The sequence below is a fragment of the Rhynchophorus ferrugineus genome, unplaced genomic scaffold (assembly GCF_030347505.1).
Source record: "Rhynchophorus ferrugineus isolate W39M unplaced genomic scaffold, kcgeb_rfMv2 rfM9, whole genome shotgun sequence".
In the NCBI taxonomy this organism is placed as follows: domain Eukaryota; kingdom Metazoa; phylum Arthropoda; class Insecta; order Coleoptera; family Curculionidae; genus Rhynchophorus; species Rhynchophorus ferrugineus.
In genome coordinates this window covers 14,559,719-14,581,791 of record NW_027472588.1, presented here as the reverse complement: position 1 = coordinate 14,581,791, position 22,073 = coordinate 14,559,719, and the positions used below count along the sequence as shown (strand labels likewise).

Here is a 22,073-nt window from a genome sequence, read left to right as displayed (position 1 = left end):
CATTAAATGTATGTAGCTGATATCACATTACATTTCACATTGCTTATACCAGTATCAACTGCTAAGTTTTCTGAGGATCGTTTGAGAGTTTGAAATGGGATTTTGGTCCAATAAGTCTTGCAATTCGTTAATCTCGATTTTTTTTAGTTCTCCAGGTGGATTTTGCCTTTGTCATCAAAACCGCCATCTTTTAATCGTTGAAACCTAAACCGATAATTGGAATATGACGAGGAAGCGTCACTATGAGTTTTGATCGAAGAGGGCTTTAAATTAAACAACAATATAATGAATGTAGGAAATGCAATTTTGAGATATGTATGACTAGAATCTACTAATACTGAATGCTAAATAATGCTAAACTAAGTACTGCTATTTTATATCGAGGCACGTCAAAACTGTTATTAACAGAATATCACTAACCAAAATACATGCAAATATTTAATAGTATTTCAAACTCTATGCTTATGGCAAGTTGTTTGTTTCTCTTCGCAGTAAAGATAACGTATTTGGATTAATATGCGGCGATAAATTTCAATGGAATTATTTTTAGAAATAAAAAAAATCTAGCTGACATGTTTAGAATATATTTTGATTTTTTTTGCGTTTTTGCATTATTTTGTATATATTAATTTTACAATCAATAATTCATTATATTCAGGAATACTTCTCAACGCTGTTCTAAGCTGAGGCGACAAAAAAGTTGTCTAATAGCGTAAAAACGACCATTTCCACGGTACGTTCGGTGGTAAAAATGCAGTTCGCATGGAGATAATAGCAGGAACAAGCCCATTAAATCGAAATTGAAAACGTGTTTAACTTAGTTCAGTACGGAGGTACTTACATGTCATCTCTTTTTTAAAAATTTCTTCGTCCGATGAAAACCCGTTTCAATAAGTAGTTTAGCGCCACCAACCTGCTACTTTTCCTGCACGCACACTCGCATTCGATCTTGTCAGTATCATTAGAGCAACGAACGGTTCTCTGCTGCTATCAAAACAAAACGGTTTAGGCTGTTGTTTTAGCTGCTTATAGGAAATTTTGTATTATCCTAATATTTTTAATTGAAAATTTAATATTAATAAGACCAATGAGAATTATTTACTCATATGAAATTTTATGACAAAAAATATATTGCTTATTTAGAAGAAAATGTAAATAATTTGGACTAAATTGCTGGCATACAAACAAGAACTAAGACCTGTGTAGTCCTATGGAATTGACTTATAAGGATGTTCTGCAAGAAATATATCATAACAAGTATCTACATAATACAAGTATGTCAGAAGAAATCCTGAGAAGTATCGTGAAGGTACCCAGATGCTATAGGAATATTTAGTTACACCGTGTTCTTCGACCTGCAAATGTCATAGTGGAAATTAAGAGTATCGTAAGAAAACGTGAGGAACAAGGAAACATGTTAATATAGAAATGCTGCAACATTTGGATAACACGGAAGTAGAAGAATCCAGATTCAGGAGAACCAAACAATGTGAGCTTGTGAAGTTGGGTAGTGCCCCAAATGGTAATGACACTGAAAGTCCTCTAACTTTTATTTTATTAGATACTAAGTAATACCCAATGAGTTTTGTTAGTTAAATGGTTACTTGGATTTAAGACACTGTAAAGACAAATTATAAGTTAGCCGACAACGATTAATACTAATATATTAATAATTTTAAAAATTATATGTAATTTTTAGCGTTGGGAACTATCGACTAAAAATAGTCGAAACAGTCGATAGTCTAAAAACTAGCGACTAAAAATAGTAAATACTATTTTCAGTCAAATGCACGGTTCGACTGTTTGTCTCAATTCGTCATGTCCGACGAAGATCTACGAACCCTTTCCTGTATAAAATGTGAGAGAGGAAAGGACGGAGATAATTGCTTAAAACAGTTAATTTTATATGTGCTTATATTGTCCAACGGTAGTATACGAGTATTAATCGGGACGGAGATGTGCATATTTCTTCAAGGAAAAGGAAAAGCATAATTACTGAATACTATTAACATGCAATTAATAATTTCATTTTAAAGAAGATTATTTGATTATTAGATTGGAATTATTTTTATATTTGAATGTTCTGTGGATCTGTAAAAAGAATGGAATTCGAATGGAATAATACCCCATACATTTTTTAATAATATTTTAATATGTTAATTATTATTTTTAAATAATATACTATAATAAATATAGACAATACAATTGAACTTGAATAAAACCTAAAAACTAAAGATGTACAATAACTATAACTACTAAATAAAAATTAAACATATATCTACATAATCATAGAAGAAAGAACTAATCCATGACATAATTAAAAATGATCGGACAATAACTACTAGAGCTTTTCTAAATAAAGTAAATGCTTTATGTATGATTGAAGGGAAATAAATCTATGTAAGGATAAAATGAGTACATTTTTGTCAAGGTCGCGGCTAGGACGATAGAGCCAGAGCGTTAAAAATCAGTCGAATGAAACTAGTAGAATCAAAAGTAGTAACTAAAAGTACACGACCGAGATATAGTCGATAGTAAATAGTAGTGTTGGGAACAATCGACTGAAATCGATTATCGACTGTTTAGTAATTGACTACTTTTTACTGTCGACTGTTTCAGTCGCTATTTTTGTACCTTTTCGAACCGAACATCGGTTTGGCGACGATGTAGAGGCCATATATACTTTGAGGACTTATTGCCTCGAGTGATATAATTAGTTTTAAGTCTTTTCTATATGTACATTCTATTTGTATTTACTCTCCCTAGTTTCTTACTAAACCGACATTTATAGCTTCTCTAGAGTTCTAGGCAGAAACACATTTTTACCATAACGATTGAGTTGTTTTAAATGTTCCAGGTACTATTTCTTGTGCTGTTGGGATAACAACAACGTAGAGTAGATTATCCGGGATTGGTCACAAGACACTACAGCCGAAACTCTAGAACTACAGCTGAAATCGGTCTAACTTTTGTTTCGAATTGATACTCATCTCAGTTATTGTAAATTAGTACTAAATTGTATATCCTGTTAAAAGTCTGTCAGTCGTTGAGGAATTTTGTAGATAAGGTAGTATTTCTTTTTTCAAACGCTTTTTCAATAACCGCTATTACTCCATACATTTGGTAGATTGTTGAGTGATGATTTCGAAATTCAAACTAGATATCTGAAAATGCAATTGGTTTAACACAGTAGTAGTTTCTCAAAGAATTCGAATATGGATATGGTAGTAGTGAGATAGGCCTGCGAAAGACTCGACTTGTCCTGCCGATTTGTCAGGTAATCAGACAATAGTTATTTCAATCATCCTGGTGACACTTGACACATTGAGATGTGCGATTTACATGTTATTTACGACATATATAATTATAATAACAAAAATAAAATACTTTCATAAGTTGGTAGGATTCGAAATCATAACTACTGTGGTAGAAGGCATCGTCCTCTCGCTATCAAACATCATTGCAACTTATAGCTTTCCTGAAATGTCACTTTATAACATTCTTTGCCATAATGTGCATTTTAAGCTTTAATGATCTGCTCATTTTCATCAATTTTTATTCATAATGTTTCCCAGTCATAGTTTTTGTAATCTAGATGATATTATACCCTCACATGGACCTTATTAGATGACCAACATTATCAAAAATTGCATTTTATAATATTTTAGCTTGGGTTTAGACGGAAATGAAATTTCTTGTTATTCTATTATATTAGTGAGCTCCTTGTCATGAAAATTGATCAATAATATCTCCAATATAGAGACTTCAAGCTTTACCGACCTCCTTTCACGTGAATGTTAGTAGATGTTCTATGTAGATGCGTATTTATACTCGGACAAATTGTTTGCCGCTGTCATTAACGTTGCAATCTCTAACCTTCAAAAGAATCATCAATGTTGTTTTGTCGTCACTCGATTCAAAAAACTCGAAAACATGAACAATACGTTATCATCTAATGAATCTTCGGACGAGGAAGATGTTATGCGAAATGTTGATGCAAAAGCGCTATTGATAATAAATACAGATACGTTGTCGATGAAGTCTTTTAATGTCGGGGGCAAGCATCAAAAATATGCCCCTCAAAAGTGAAAGTTAAATTAATAAAGTACATTCGACTGGCTATGAAACAAAATCGTATACTCCACACGGGCTAAAAGTTGAAATAGTTTAAGTCTTGCCTAATTGCACTGATACAATAGTAAACAACAGTAATAAACTAAATTTTAAATTAAAATTTTACTAAGTCTATCTAACGAAATATGTAACAAAGAATACTCTTCAGTTAACTCAAACATTCTGATTATTAGAGGAAAATGATGAAGCTTTAGTTAACATAACGTTAACACTACAAGGTAATATAAGACGATTTAATAATATTTTGCAGGTACTAACTATTCCATTGAAATTCTTCAAAACTTATTTGTGCACATAATATAGCATGTCGAAAGGTTGTTAACAAAGAAAATGTACGCGCGTAATAATAATAATTTTCTGGTATTCTAAACGAAGTACACAACAACAAAAATTAGCATTTTTATTAAACGGTCCCCTATCAATAAAAAGCAGTTTTATTATTTTGCACGACAGTTCAAAGAATGATGGCATTTGCAACAGTTTTAAATACAACGAGCGGCTTAGCAAAGCCGTACCTCATCGGCAACCCGCACATATCAACGAATAATGGTAAAACTCCATGTTTCTAATGCAATAATTGACGAGAAATTATTTTGCAGGTGCGTTTGAATGAGCGATCATTATTTATTTTAATATGAACAATTTCAAAAATTTAATCAAGCCTACAAACGGTTGAGGATTACCCCTATGACCAAGATAATTCTAATGTCCGCCTAATGACTAACGAGCTGCTAAAAACGATGTGTATGCATGTGTTTTAGGCGGTTACGTTGCCCTTATTGAAATAAGGGTATCGACTATGTTAAGCTATTTTACTTGTTCACTACACTGCACCATATTATATAGAATGTATACAGTAACGTCAACAATAACATGTCAATTAAAATAGGAGCTAATCAGTTTATGCTAATTTGACCAAGTAAAATAGCTAGTCGTAGAATATATATTTAAAATACTAGATATTAAGTTTTGTTGTTTATATACTTATTTATTAGTTTGTTACTAGTCATTGCTGAATAACGTATAATTTATCCTTACAATAACTTTAATCTAGATATATTCAAGGAGGACTCATCGATCCTATCTTAGTGTTTCTTAATAATGTTTATGTATTAGCACTGCTGTTTATTTATTAAATGCACCTTACTACACTACAGTACACAAGATCAATTGGCTTAATTATTTTGAGTATGTGTCATATTCTGGTCTTATCTGAGAGTCGTATTACATCGCCATTCACTTGAGAATGGAGCCTATCCTCATGTTTCCGTAGAATTCTCTTGATTTCCTGAATGACAGTCGGTATGTGAAGGTGTCAAAGTCCTATCATATCTAGGTAAAGGTATACAATACTTATCATGACCTTGTTCTGGAAAACTTGTATTATATTTACATTAATTTTCGTGGAACATATTTGAATTACGTATGTCCATACAACATACATCTCTAAACTTCCTTGCTTTTGCTATATTTAATCTCCAGTCCTTTCCTCTTCTTTTATATGTATTCGTTCTAGAGAAGGATTGCGTCAACATTTAATCCGAGATACTTACTTTGGGTTTGCGCCCAATTATGTATATTGTCACTTACCTGTTATAATTTTCGTGTGGTTTCTTCCCTATTATTTCCAATATAAAACAATCGCAGTGTCATCAGCAATTGTAGTTATCGTAATATTTTTCACCTGTAGTATATTTTCCTTGTGGTACACATGTTTTATTACCTAGAAAAAAAACTTTTGGTTGGGGTTCTGGAGTGTCTTGAGGCAAACTATGTGTCAGCTCCACATTGCTAATATCACAAGTTGTAGAATATGTAAAAGTGACAGTCAACAAAATATCTAATAAAGGCTGGAAGATACAGCTTAGTGATAGAAATCTATTTGATTCTGATATAAGTTACGGCCAAATAACCAAAACCTAATGATATCACTTGAGGAATGTCTAATTCATTATGCAGAATCAGCGAAATATCTCGACATTCACTTCGATGGTAGAGTAAGTTGAAAATTTCAATAACCAATGAATTGTAAGCAAAATGCACTGTAAGATAGCCTCGAAATAAATGCATTAGGAATTTCTAAAGGTTTTCGTCTTAAAGCATGAAACGATACGAAAGCAACGCAGCTATTGGACAACGAGCAGGACATCAGACGATTGAAGCAAACTAAACCACAAGATTATGTATAGGTAAATATAACCGTTTCTAATAATTGGTAGACTAAGAGGAATATCCAATGTATGATATAAATAATAAAAAAATACAATGATGATAACAGGTCAATTGAAAAGTCCTCAGCCTGATACATAGACGGCGCTACTAGAACAAAATCCATATGCTTTTAAGTTAGCCCTAACCCTCAAAAATGCATGTATAAATTTCACAGTTGTCGGATCATTAGTTTGTGAGTTGTAGTATTTTGAGTGAAACAACTTTTGTTATTGTGAAACAAATGGCTAAAAAGGAATTCCACGTGTTAATAAAATATTGCTATTTCAACAGAGAAAATACAGTTGAAGCAAAAACTTGGCTTGATGCCATGTTTCCGGACACTGCCTCAGGTAAATCAACCATCAACGATTGGTATGCTAAGTTTAAACGTGGTTAAATGAGCACCGAAGACGGTGAACGTAGTGGACGCCCAAAAGAGGTTGTTACCGATTAAAACATTAAACGTGTACATCATATCATTCACGAATATTTGGGTATGAGAAAGTTCTGTGCAAAGTGGGTGCCGCGCGAGCTCACTTTTGATCAAAAACAACAACGAGCTGATGATTCGGAGTAGTGTTTGAAGATGATCAAGCGTAATAAACCCGAGTTTTTGCATCGATATGTGGCAATGGATGAGACAAGGCCCCATCATTTCACTCCGAAGACCAACTGACAGTCATCCGAGTGGACTACACACGATTAACCCGCTACAAAGCGTGGGAAATAGCAATAGTCCGCTGGCAAAGTTATGGCGTCTGTATTTTCCTTGGGAACAAATTTTCGTCGAATGAAGAGTTATTCGCCGAAACTGAGGCCTATTTTGAAGCAAAGAACAAATCGTACTACAAAAATGGTATCGAAAATTTGGAGGGTCGCTATAATCAGTGTATCACCCTTGAAAGGAATTATATCGAATAAAAAACTAACTGCCAAAAAAAAGTGTTTTACTATGTTAGGCCGGGGACTTTTCAATTGACCTGTTAGGTAATGCTTTGGAACATAAAAGTACCCATTAGCCAATTATTACGTATTTATGCTAAGGGAAACAAAGATGAAAATAAAAATTATTTTAGTATTGAAAATATATTTTTGGAGAAAATCACTTATTAGCGCATAAGATCGTTGTCCTTTATAACAGACCCTGACATAATTCTGCAGAGAAGTTCCTTTATATTTTGAGAAAAATTAAGACCCCGACTTCTCATTCAACTACAATCTTGAAAAGTATCTTGAGATTAGCATTTTTTGTGTCCGTTGAAACAAACAATGGAAAGTAGATCTATAGATTTGAAAGCAACTTTTGGATACCACCAGAACAGGACACAGTCTCAATAGAATCAAACCATCTGATCTTGTGTAGTGTTGTGTAGTGAGGTGCATATATTAAAAAATTCAGCAGTGACATGTATAAACATTATTTTACCAGGGACTGAGTTAGGGCCGATGGGTCCTCCTAGTTATATACCTAGATTTAAGTTACCACAAAGACAAATTGTAGGTTAGACGAAAACGACTAGTAACAATGTATTAATTAAATAATTTTTAAAAAATGTATATATTCTTAGATATAGCCCAATCCTTCGACAAGGCTTGACATGCGCGAATTGTCTACAAACTTCGGCAAACTGAATGTGTTAACCCTTACTTTTCAACCAAAATTTTTAGAGTCAAACGAAAGGAAATCTATTCTGAAATAAAATATGTTAAAACACCTATTATAATGAAGTGCATTCAATAGAAATTAAATGTATCATGGTGGGTTCCTCATCCTCGGTATAACAATGTATTAATTTAAAAGAATATTAAGCTGTCTGAAAGTTCTGAATTTGAAATGGAGTTTCATTCAATAAATCTTGCAGTTTACAGCTTTCGCACTTTTTTGATCCTCCAGATCGTTTTTCGTCATTGATCGCCAATTTTAAATCGTTGAAGCCGAAACCGACACCTGAGATATGGATATTCTTGCTGTCGGGTATAATAGCGAAGAAGCCGCACGAAAATTAAAACAGGCAAATGACAATATAAATAAATGGACAAGCACAAGCATCAGTAATAATAAATAATAACATATTCCATAAAATAACGCTAAGTATCTGGGAATGAATCTTAATGAAAAACTTCACTGGGAGGAACATGCAAAAAAGGAAAGGGTAGAGCTGGAGTTCAAATATAGGAAGATGTCTTAATTGCATTAATTGGAACACAATCCCAATTATCAGTACATAAGAAATTGCTATTTTACAAGCAAGCACTGAAGCCTATATGGACATACGGAATTCGATTCCGGGGTATTCCTTCCGCGAGTTTTCCAGATCACGGTCCTAAGAGGTATGTACCGGACCTAGACCTTCAGATTGCACGAGGAGAAACTCCATTCTCATGTCAATATCGACTCAAAACAAACCATTTGGTCTCGTGTATTGTAGTGTATTGAAGTGCATTTCACAGACAAACGGTTAAGTGTTAACGCTTAAACATTATTATAATCTAAGATAGGACCGATGGGTATATAATATATACCTACATTAAACTTAGTGTAACGGCAAATTATAGGTTAGTCGGTAATGACTAGTAATCAAGTAACAATGTAATAAATAAATAAAAAAAACAAGAGTAATGAATGCTAAAAATTCAATTTTGAACGTTCTATGACCACCACGAATATACACTGAGTAACTCAATAATACTAAATGGAAGACTATTATTTTATGTAGAGAATTTTCAACACCATCAAATCGTAACTGTCGTGTACATTAATACTTTGAATGTTCACCAGTACATATAGCTGATCAAAATTCATGCAAGCTCTTAATAAATTTAATATAGTTTCCAATCTGAAAGAGACCGCAAAATATGTAATAATATAATTTGTTTTTTCCCACTATTAACATTTTCCCATTGATTTTTAACATTGTTTAATGATGGTTTTTATATACCTAAAACCAGTCACTTTTAACTCCAATCTTTAACTCATCAGTCTTTAATAGATCGAACTTAATAAGCAGTTACCTCATCACGGTTATGATGTTATAGCTTCGGTAATCAACTAGTTCAGCCGATGCTGAAAAACAAAAACTAAATAATATAGGAAGAGGAAAAGATTAGCCCGTCAATACTTTTTACTCTCGCAGTCAGCAGTAAAAAACCTCACAGTGGAAAACGGTGTCGTGTTAGTCCTTTTGTTGGTAGTTAGTTCTAATGAGGGCATAATTAGCATCTCTTTAAACGCAGAAAAAACTTTCTCGACGCGAAAAAAACATACGTAACGATGTTGTGGGCCACCATGCGAAAATCGCACCGTAATTGAAGTGAAAGAAAAAAATACGGTAGAAAATTGGATACGGCGATGAATCGAAATTGTGTGTGGCGTACGTTCTTTCTAATTCAGCGAGCGATCTTTTTTAGCGGATTTAACTTTGCACTCGGCTAATTGGAACGTCTTTATTAACGCTGTGCTAGTATATTAAACAGGAAATGTGCGATACTGATCTTGTTAACACAAATTATCTAGACTAAATCATAAAATTATCCATTAGATACAGATGAATGCCCAGTGCTACTGGTTGATTATGAATAAAATTAATTTTGTTAATTTTATTAGTTGTAATGCTTTATATACATGCAATATATATGGTACTGTAATAAATATTTGGGGAATGAAAATTTTGAAATTCTTGACGCAATTGAAACAATGTTTCGTAACTGCTTTTTGACTACGAACTCACAGAACTTTTAAATGTAATACTCAACAAGTGTGTGGTCTAAGAAATGAAAACAACGAGTTTAAAACTCTAGAAGTATTCATAAATATGCAGGCCAATTGTTTCAAGAATACTTTAAAAATCTAAGTACATAGTTAGTAATATTAACAGGTCAATTGAAAAGTCCCCAGCCTACCATAGTAAAACACATTTTTTTGACAAAATTAGTCATTCATTCATTTGAGATTTGAGATCTGAGAACAGGAAAAAGATGCTGGGGGCCAGACCTGGAGAATACGGTGGATGAGGAAGCAATTCGAAGCACATTTCATGGGCTTTTGTTATCGTTTTCACTGACTTGTGACACGGTGCATTGTCTTGGTGAAACAGCACTTTCTTTGTCTTCAAATGCGGCCGTTTTTCGGCGATTTCGTCCTTCAAACTGTCCAATAAGGCTATGTAATAGTCGCTGTTGATGGTCCTTCCTTTTTCAAGTTAGTCAATGAAAATTATTACATGCGCATCCCAAAATATAGGCGCCATAACCTTACCAGCTGACTGTTGCGTTTTCCCACGCTTTGGAGCGGGTTCATCGTGTGCGGTCTACTCAGATGATTGTCCATTGGACTTCGGAGTGAAACTATGGAGCTATGGTTCATCCATTGTCACATATCGCTGCAAAAACTCTGGTTTACGCTTGATCGTCTTCAAACACTGCTCCGAATCATCAACTCGACGTGGCTTTTGCTCAAAAGTGAGCTCGCAAGGCACCAATTTTACACAGAGCTTTCTCATACATAAATATTCGTGAGTGATATGATGTACACATTCAGTTGAAATCTTTAGAGCGTCTGCTATTTCATTTAATTTCAATTAATGGTCATTCAAAATCATTTTTTGGTTTTTTTAATGTTTTCGTCAATATCAACCTCTTATGGACGTCCAGTGCTTTCACCATCTTCGGTGCTCATTTCACCACGTCTGAACTTAGTATATCAATTCTTGATGGTTGATTTTCTTGGGGCAGTCTCCGGAAACTCGGCATCAAACCAAGTTTTTGCTTCAACTGTATTTTTTCCCTTCAAAAAGCAATATTTTTTCTACCCGCGAAATTCCTTTTTATCTATTGTTCACAATAACAAAAGTAGCTTCACTCAAAATGCTATAATTCACAAACTAATGATCCGGCAGCTATCAAATTGACACACGCATCTTTTGAGGGTTAGAGCTAATTAAAAAACGTATGGATTTAATTCTAGTAGCGCAATCTATATGTCAGGCCGGGGACTTTTCAACTAACCTGTTAATTAAAGATAACAGCCAAGAAATTTGAAAAAGCACCAACAACATAGGCCATCGGTTAACAATAATGAAAATAATTGTATTAGATTTATTAAATTAATGAATGTAATATTCGCTAGTCACTTCAAACAATATTTGCATCAAACGTGTATTAGAACTCTTCCCATCTGATCTATATTAGATTAGATATATTTAGTACAATCTGAAATTGTATATAATTAATTACTATTGTTTTACTGTGTGTTCATCAATACACAAGTAAGATGAGTGCCAGATCATTATATCAGTATGAATTTATCATAATCTATACATTACGAAATAATATTACAGATTTCCTAAATTGTCCATTTCAAATGGATCTATTCCATGAAAAAAAAATTAAAGATAAGTTTTCCAAGAAGGTAGTTGTATCTAGTAAATGGAAAAATTTGTACTGGGACTAGTGGAAAACCTCCACGTATTCATTTACCTAGCCTTACCTACCTTATTATTCACAAACTCGAAAAAAGAAACAGGGAATGTCACATCTTACCAACTTGGATGTCGGTACAAAACAGGAAACTAAAGAGTAAATATATATATTACGATAAATCAAATAATTGGACATTTTAATAATTAAATATATTGCTCGATTGCATCAATGGATATATGTCAACCTTCTAATACAACTGTGATACACAGAGCTGAAGGCCAAACTATAATTAAGCTTCTTTCTCTACACAATTTTAGCTAATTAAATCTTATCTTAAAGATAGAGGGACTTATCTATAAAGCAAGATGATGAACACACTGAATTATGTGTACAATATATTGAAGAGGTCCACAAGGCAGTGTATATGGATAATTTGCTGGATTAAATCTGCATACTCAAAATTCATGTCTTCCCGGTAACTATATTGGAAAGATTCGATATAATATATTTAATAGGAAGCAAAAGATATGCATACAAATCTAAATATTTCTTTATCTCAAAAATTATATCTAGTTAACCGTATACCTTTTTTTTATTATTACTGCTTTATGGGCAATTAATATTTGATGATATTTATGTTATATAATAACATATAGAAGATTGCTTCAATGAATAATCTCCTGTACAAAGTTATGAACTATGTATTATATTATTCTAAAAACTAGTCTATGTGTCTATTAACCAGTCTGGATTGAGTGAACGTTTTAACCTATGCACTTGACTGACATCGCGTACCTTTAATTGTCTGGCGAGTGCATTCGGGTGTACTAACACTCTTTCAGAGTGCTTTAAACGAGTGCTCCAGATCACGCTGGTTATAGTTTCCAGGAAGATATCGCGCTAAATTAGGTTGTTACTAGCATAATATGGGGCGTCAATGATAGCACGTAACACTTGATTTTGCAATCTCTGAATGATGGATATGTTGGATTTGCAAGTAGTACCCTACAGATCGATGCCATGCGTTTATATGGGCCATAAGAATTAATTTATACAGCAATATCTTATTATAAACAGACAATTAGGGTTTACGCCCTATGAGCCAATGCTTCTGGTACATTTTAGGTCCAAGTTGTTTACGCTTTATTAGTACATGTTTACTCCAAGCTGAATGCCGAGTCAGAACATTCCCAGTTATTTAAGCTACTGCTTCGCTATTATTAATATTTACTGCAGAACCAGTCATTCTACGCAGGGCTAACATCACACGAGAGATTTTGTCTTATTCGAATTGATACGCCACGTTTACAATCACAAATGAATTTTTTGAGATGAAGTTGGATGTTCTTGTGGCTGATCTAGGATACTCGTGAGTTATATTGTTTTTTTTTTAAGTTTTTATTTATTTGATTGAATGATCTGTGCACTTGCTCTATTGTTCAGTGATTACTTTGAGCTTTTGATGTATAGTTTCTCGAAAACCTTAAATTCCACAGGTAACAGACTTATAAGACTATAGGAGGAAATGTTTTCTAATTTTTTACTTTGATTGAGAATCATAATGATTGTGTTTAGACGAATTTAGAGGAAATATGATATTTAATATGCATGTTATTAACTTGAAGCACTTTTCTGAAAGTTCTTGTAAGGTTCTTCCTGTTGCTAGATCAAATCTGAGGGATTTTTGTCATAGTAATAGATTCATTTGAAATGGAGTTTTAATAGATTCAGTTAAATTGTTTTCCTTTTTCATTATATTTGATTTGATTCATCAAACATCCTGCATATTCTTTTTGATGGCAGATAATTCTTCCGTATAATATCTCTTATAGTATTATAATATAACGATATTGTAGAAAGGATACTGTAATTGATAATAAGATTTTGGTCGATTCTTACGAAATTAACCATTAAACAAGCAACAGTTACAATTAATATTAGTAAACCATTAATTAGTAACAGATCTTGAGGGCGCTTTATTTCCAAACATCGATTTTGATAAATTTGTTGATACAATATCATTCAGTGTATGCAGAAAGTTATAGAAACTATACTCTGCTGAAATACCGTAAGAGTTCTGCATGATATAATCTCAAAAAACTAAGAGAGTCAATTAGAAAGAATAATAAAAGTCTAAGAATTGCTATTGGTAAAGGTACCGTATATTTTGATATTTTCAGGGCATTAAACAAATCCGAGCTCCAGCTGAATTACATTTACTTTTTTAATAGGGACTACTTGGGACGAAATCATTATTTTTACCTATCTCCATTCCCTTATTTCCTTTCACCGACAGAAAAGCGATACATTTTAACTAATTAATTTCGAAGAAATCATTTGAGCATCCCATAATTATCTTCACGTGTTTGAGCGTAACTTTCACACATGTAGCTGTTGATATTAATTATAATTAGCAGAGTTTTTCGGCTACCATTCGGGCCACCCTGCTAGTTTCGGGATCCGATGCCGTTTCAGCTTGACACTTTTAAATGGAGATTTATAGATTCTTTCACTTTCTCAACGAGGTGTGACTGTTTTTCGAAAAACGCCTTTTGTCTTTCTTCTGCTGGCGTTTCGCTTATGTTACGGATATTTATAGTTGCAACGATGCAAGTTGGTATTCCATTTAGTATAATTTTCCGTTCAAATAATTTATAAAATTAAAAATTCTTTATAATAATTTATGAATGGTTAATATAGCGTTGGGAACTATCGACTGAAAAGGACTGTCGGCTGTTTAGTAATTGTCTACTTCTTACTATCGACTGTTTCGTCGCTATTTTCTGGCTGATTATTTTTACTACCTTATACTATCCACTCTTTCAGTCAACTACTTTCAGTTGCTATTTTCGGTTCGACTTTTTGGTATCGACTGTTTCAGGCTCTACTCGTTCTACCTTGAAAGAAATGTTCTAAATCTATCCCTACATAAGTTTAAATGTAATATATATTGTTTTATGTTATGTTTGTAGTATGGTTGTAAATAGTAACGTCTTGTATATTAATATGGTAGCATACTGAAACTCTATTTTTCAAGATTATTTATGCATTTATGTTATATTAGCAACTGTTGGATCTTTCTTTAATTGGTTTTTTCGATTTTCTATGTCTCTCGAAGTTTGTTCAAGTTTTTTGAATGTTAAAACATCTATCATTCAAGTTTCAACGAATAATAATATTTGTAATAAAAAAATAGTTCTCATTAACGATAAAAAAATTATAATTTTATTTAAAAGTGTGAGATGGTTAAGTAGTTGTTAAATATTGATTGAAAAAATAGGATACAAATATTTATTGGTCATTACTCCATTCCTCTTTACAATCAAGTCAAATATATAAAATATAAAAATAATTTTACATAATACAAAATGAGACTGTTGCTGTTGTTGTTCCTTTTCTTTTCCAAGAAAACAAATAAAATTAAAAATTCTTTATAATAATTTATGAATGGTTAATATAGCGTTGGGAACTATCGACTGAAAAGGACTGTCGACTGTTTAGTAATTAACTACTTCTTACTATCGACTGTTTCGTCGCTATTTTCTGGCCGATTATTTTTACTACCTTTTACTATCCACTCTTTCAGTCAACTACTTTCAGTTGCTATTTTCGGTTCGACTATTTGGTATCGACTGTTTTAGGCTCTACTAGTTCTACCTTGAAAGAAATGTGCCAAATCTATCCCTACATAAGTTTAAATGTAATATATATTGTTTTATGTTATGTTTGTAGTATGGTTGTAAATAGCAACGTATTGTATATTAATATGGCAGCATATTGAAACTCTATTTTTCAAGATTATTTATGCATTTATGTTATATTAGCAACTGCTGAATCTTTCTCTAATTGGTTTTTTCGATTTTCTATGTCTCTCGAAGTTTGTTAAAGTTTTTTGAATGTTAAAACATCTTTCATTCAAGTTTCAACGAATAATAATATTTGTAATAAAAAAATAGTTCTCATTAACGATAAAAAAATTATAATTGTATTTAAAAAGGGTGCGATGGTTAAGTAGTTGTTAAATATTGATTGAAAAAATAGGATACAAATATTTGTTGGTCATTACTCCATTCCTCCTCCTCCTCTTACAATCAAGTCAATGTTGCTGTTGTTGTTCCTTTTCTTTCCCAAGAAAACATGGAACTGGAATTAAATCCATATTTTATTAACCCTCAAAAGATGCGTGTATAAATTTGACAGCTGTCGAATTATTAGATTAATTAGATGGTTCTTAAACATTTAATCAGATGCTTCTTAAACTAATTGAATAAAAATAAACACATAGGATATAAAATTTACAGTTTTAACTACTATAATAAATTTATACATTTGCGTAAAATAGTGTTTGACATTAACCGTAGGGAACAGCACCCTCTCCTCCGAAAATAGGGTGAAGTCCAAACGTGTACCGCTAGCTCCGCTGTTCCTGAGAAGATCGAAAATTGCATATGTCTAAATTTGCCAGGAAACCTCTTGGGGAAGGTGCTCTGGCGGCTGAGCGAGAACGATTGATTTTAAGTCAATTTTACGCACTTTATGTATCAGAAGTTGTGGGAATTATTATTTGGGGGACATGAGTTACGCCACATCTTGTCCTGTAAATTTCTGAATATTGCCGTTGAGGGAGAATTCTCACGCTCATCGTGTTACATAAGCGATTCAGTTCTTATATTCATATTCTCCGAATAATCATCGGATAATAATAATAATTCCATTTTTATTGTAGTTATATTCATACTCCAGGATCTATTGATATGATTATCCTAGCGTTGTATTGATGAAACACTATTCCTGCCCTAGTGGACGAAGTTTGCTGGTTTTGGGCAACTGCTTGCTTCATTAGGTTTAATAATTGTTCACGGTCATCGTGCCAGTTAAGATTTTAGACGTAGAGGAGCAGTATAAAATTATTATTTTGACACAAAAAGTCTATCCTGATTTGGCCATGACTGTTTCGTTTCGCGTTATCACAAGTGATCCATTTTTCACCACCAAAAACTATTTCCTTGAGAAGTTGGTCTATTTTTTGTAATGCACAAATGACTACACAGGAGGTTTTTTTTTGTTGTTTAATTCGTGTGCCACCCATACAACCTTCTTTTGATATCCAGCACTACTCGTGTTTTCAACTGGACTGCATTTTCACCTTATACGCAGAAAAACTGTAAAATAAAATATAAATAACAAATATATTGAACCGAAATCAAAAAATAAATAAGAAACTCACTAAAAATTAAAAAATAATCAAATTTAGATTTTTATCACAACAAAAAGCATTTCAAAATAAAATATGTTTATAATATTCGTTTTAATAAGTAAATAAAAATAAGCAAAAGCCTTATTTAACCTATCACATTTGTACATTAATTTTATATATCTTATATATAAAAATGAATCGCAAAATATGTTCCTAAGCGCATAACTCAACAACGCCTGGACCAATTTGGCCAAATCTTTTTTTAAAATGTTCGTTGAAGTTCAGGGATGGTTTTTACGGCGAGAAAAATTAGAATTATTGCTGGAAAAACCCTAAAAATAACCCTTTTTGTTTGAATTTGTTTCGTGTATCAGTTGACAATTCATCTGTCATCTGTCAAAAGTCATCTGTAACAGACAACTTTTTTTTTTTAAATTTGATATGACTTGAACTCAAATCCTTTTAATCCGTACGAATTGTTTTATTTATTTAAAATTTTTTATTTGTTTAAAATTTAATTCAAATTTTAAATAAATAAAACAATTTGTACGGCTTAAAAGGATTTGAGTTCAAGTCATATCAAATTAAAAAAAAAAGTAGTCTGTTACAGATGACTTTTGACAGATGACAGATGAATTGTCAAGTGATACACGAAACAAATTCGTATATCGTGTTTTGTGCAGAGTGTTTAGTTAGTTAGTGTTTGTTTAGTTCGTGATTAGTGAAAAAATAATTTATATTTGATTCGCGTGAAGCGCGAGCGCGACATTCAACTAATAATCGCGCAAGTTTGAATCCAGCTGCTTTCAGTTACGATGTGTCAATTGACTACAGTAACTACCAATGTGTTGTTATTGGTTCTATGAACTTGGTTTGCTCACACTGTAAGGCATTAAAATACAAAAACGAAGCCAATGGATTGTGTTGCGCAAATGGTAAAGTGAAATTGATACAATTGGATCCACCACCAGAACCATTGTACTCATTGGTTTCAGGAATAGGAACAGATTCTATACACTTTTTGACACATATTCAACAATATAACAATTGCTTTCAAATGACTTCATTTGGGGCAACAAATGCAGTTCGGGAAAATTTTATGCCAACTTTCAAGGTATGTATTATAGCAGTTACTCATAATTATTTTAGCGAACAAAATTTTCTGTCACCAAAGTTAAGATGTGTTACTAATCTTCAATTTCTTAATCATTACGAAATATATCACTTAGTCATCATATTATATGGTGATTCAGTTTCAGTGACACTTTTATTATATTTTATATTTGATAGATATTAGTTAAAACTAAATATATACTTTTTAAGATCAAATATTATTTAAGTTTGATCATTGACAATCCATTAATTTATACCACACCATAATATTTTTTTTATTTACAGATACAAGGGCAAATATATCACAGAGCAGGTTCACTGTTACCAGTGTCAGATAGCGACAACAAATTCCTGCAAATTTATTTTATGGGCAATTCACCACAAGAAATTGATCTGCGTTGTGCACATAACAATTTAGTAAAAAGGTCTATTGTAGAACAATTACAAACTTTATTTCATCAACACAATCAATTGATTATATTGTTTAAAACTGCCCTGGATCTGATGCCATCCGATAATCACAAAATTGTAATCAAAGCTGATAAAACACCTGCAGGTCAACATACAAGACATTTTAATGCATCAACTATTGATGAAGTTGCTATCGTTGTAGTTGGAGAAAACTTGGAATCCCGTGATATTATTTTACATCGTCGGAATTTTCAATTACAACCTATAAAGGAAACACACCGCTCATATGATGCACTGCAATATCCCATTATATTTTGGCAAGGTGAAGATGGCTACGATTTATCAATAAAAATGATAAATCCCATTACAGGTAACTAAAATATTAGTTTAGCTATGGCGATAATATCTCAGTCACTATATTATGTATTTTAATTTTATATTTGAATGTTATTAAAACAAAATCTGTTTACAGGTTCTGAAACCAACAAAAAAGTCAGTTCAATGAACTATTATTCATACCGCCTAATGATTCGGGAAAATGCAGATAATCGCATATTGAAATGTCGGCGATTATATCACAAATATGTTAATGACATGTATGTTAAAATTGAAACGGAGAGATTAACATTCATCAGGTTGAATCAAACCAAACTCCGATCTGAAGAGTATATTCACCTTCGAGATGCGATTAATAGTGATGGAAATGCACAGAATGTCGGTCGGATGACTATTCTTCCAGCAACATACATCGGAAGCCCTCGGCATATGCACGAATATGCTCAAGATGCCATGTCGTATGTTCGTCATTATGGTACAGCAGATTTGTTCATCACATTTACATGCAATCCGCAATGGATAGAAATTAAGCAGGAGTTATTACCTGGGAAATCATCCATTGATCGTCATGATATTACAGCCAGAGTCTTTAGACAAAAGTTGAAATCTTTAATGAATTTCATCGTAAAACATAATGTGTTTGGTGAGACACGCTGCTGGATGTATTCTGTGGAGTGGCAGAAACGAGGATTGCCACATGCACACATTTTGATTTGGTTGGTTGAAAAGATAAGGCCAAATGAAGTTGATGCAGTGATATCAGCTGAAATCCCTAATGTACAAGTAGATCCTGGATTGCATGAGGTAGTTATCAAAAACATGATACATGGTCCCTGTGGAACTCTTAATCAAAATTCACCGTGTATGATGGATGGTAAATGTTCAAAACGATATCCACGGACATTAATATCGGAAACAATTACTGGTAATGACGGTTATCCATTGTATCGTCGCAGATCGACAGCAGACAATGGAAAATCAACAATTGTCAAATTAAATTAACAAGATATTGAAATAGATAATCGTTGGATTGTTCCATATTCACCCATTTTATCAAAGACATTCAAAGCACACATCAACGTTGAATCTTGCCATTCAGTGAAATCGATTAAATACATTTGCAAATATGTAACCAAAGGGAGTGATATGGCTGTGATTGGAATTGGTGCAGAGAATTCTAATGATGAAGTTACCCAATACCAAATGGGCCGCTATGTCAGTAGTAATGAAGCAGTTTGGCGAATATTTTCTTTTCCTATTCATGAGAGACACCCTTCTGTTGTTCACTTAGCTGTGCATTTAGAAAATGGACAAAGAGTGTATTTTACAGCACAGAACGCAGTACAAAGAGCTGCTCAGCCACCATCTACTACATTAACCAGTTTTTTTGAGACATGCCAAAACGATGATTTCGCACAAACATTGCTATATTCTGAAATGCCAAAATATTATACCTGGAATCAATCCTCAAGGAGATTTATACGACGGAAACAAGGAAAACCAGTTCCAGGATATACAGATGTATATTCCACCGATGCGATTGGCCGGATTTATTCAGTACATCCAAGCAATGATGAATGTTTTTATTTACGACTGCTATTAGTCAATGTACGTGGCCCAACATCATTCCAACAGTTACGAACTATTGATGGTGAATTGTGTGGATCCTACAGAGAAGCCTGTCAACGTTTGCAATTGCTTGAAAATGACGCTCATTGGGATCAAACTCTCAATGATGCTGTAATATCATCACACACTCATCAAATACGAACATTGTTTTCTATAATCATATCTACATGCTTCCCATCAAACCCAATTGATTTGTGGATGAAGTACAAAGATTATATGTGTGATGATATTTTGTATCAAATACGGAATAGAATGGGAAATCCAAATATACAAATCAGTGAAGAAATTTACAATGAAGCATTGATTTCAATTGAGGACATGTGCTTGATAATGTCAAACAAACTATTAATTCAATTAGGCCTGACCGCGCCCAATCGTCCAATGCATGACGCTTTTAACCAAGAGTTGCATCGAGAAAGACTGTATGATCTCAACGCTTTGAAAGAATAAATTCAAACAAATCTTCCACTGTTAAATGAACAACAGAAGTATGTATTTGAAACTCTTATGAAAGTAACAAATGATGAAACTGGAGGGATTTATTTCTTAGATGCACCTGGTGGTACAGGAAAAACTTTTTTTATTTCATTAATATTAGCAACAATTCGCTCACAAAATAAAATTGCACTTGCACTCGCTTCGTCGGGAATCGCAGCAACTTTGCTTGAAGGTGGTCGAACAGCCCATTCAGCACTAAAATTGCCATTAAATATGCAAAGCAATGAAACTCCAACCTGCAACGTTTCGAAGAACTCTGCAATGGCAAAGGTTTTGCAGCAATGTAAATTGATTGTTTGGGATGAATGCACGATGGCACATAAAAAATCTTTGGAGGCTTTAGACAGAACCTTAAAAGATCTACGTAGCAATAATAACCGATTTGGTGGTGCAATGATTTTATTAGCAGGAGATTTTCGTCAAACATTGCCAGTGATTCCACGATCAACGCCAGCTGATGAACTCAATGCATGTCTAAAGTCCTCCAATTTGTGGAAACATGTTAAAGTACTTCATTTAAGCAAGAATATGCGTGTCGAGTTGCAAAATGACCAATCTGGAAACATATTCTCTAAACAACTCATTGACATTGGTAATGGCAAATTTCCTATAGACATGTTGACGGCTTGCTTTTGCTATGACTATAAACAAGTCCCAGGGGCAATCATTAAGTGTTTGTGGTATTAATCTAGAAAACCCATGTTTCTCACATGGTCAATTGTATGTTGCCTGTTCCCGTGTTGGAAAACCATCAGATTTGTTTATCTATGCGCCAGGTAATCAAACAAAAAACATCGTATACCACAAAGCAATATAATGATAATAATAATAATAATTATGATTCACATGATTAACAATAAAGCGATTACTTACTTTTCAATCCTTATATATGTTTTATTTAATTATTTTTTATTCACAACGCCCTATCACCAGGGTGATGGTTCTGTTCAGGAGAATTTTTTAAAATACGTAGGCACAAAAACTGCCACATTACAAATCTTTTTGACAGGACGAAGTCTGTCGGGTCAGCTAGTATATATATATATATATATATATATATATATATATATATATATATATATATATATATATATATATATATATATATAAACTTTGAAGTCGGTGC

The 22,073-nt window shown here is 32.9% G+C and overlaps 1 protein-coding gene across 2 annotated transcripts; it reads left to right on the top strand.

The window, feature by feature from the left end:
- The first annotated feature begins 17,651 nt into the window (after nucleotides 1-17,651).
- LOC143202221 (uncharacterized) lies at nucleotides 17,652-21,829 on the top strand. Of its 2 annotated transcripts, XM_076413551.1 has the most exons (4): nucleotides 17,652-17,895; nucleotides 17,956-18,074; nucleotides 18,359-18,854; nucleotides 18,957-21,829. In XM_076413551.1, the coding sequence occupies exons 1-4, from the start codon at nucleotides 17,823-17,825 to the stop codon at nucleotides 19,820-19,822; spliced, it is 1,554 nt and encodes a 517-aa protein (XP_076269666.1). In that variant the 5' UTR covers nucleotides 17,652-17,822; the 3' UTR covers nucleotides 19,823-21,829. The 2 variants fall into 2 exon arrangements, with proteins under 2 accessions (XP_076269666.1, XP_076269665.1); XM_076413550.1 differs by having other exon boundaries at nucleotides 17,652-18,074.
- The last annotated feature ends 244 nt before the right edge of the window (nucleotides 21,830-22,073 follow it).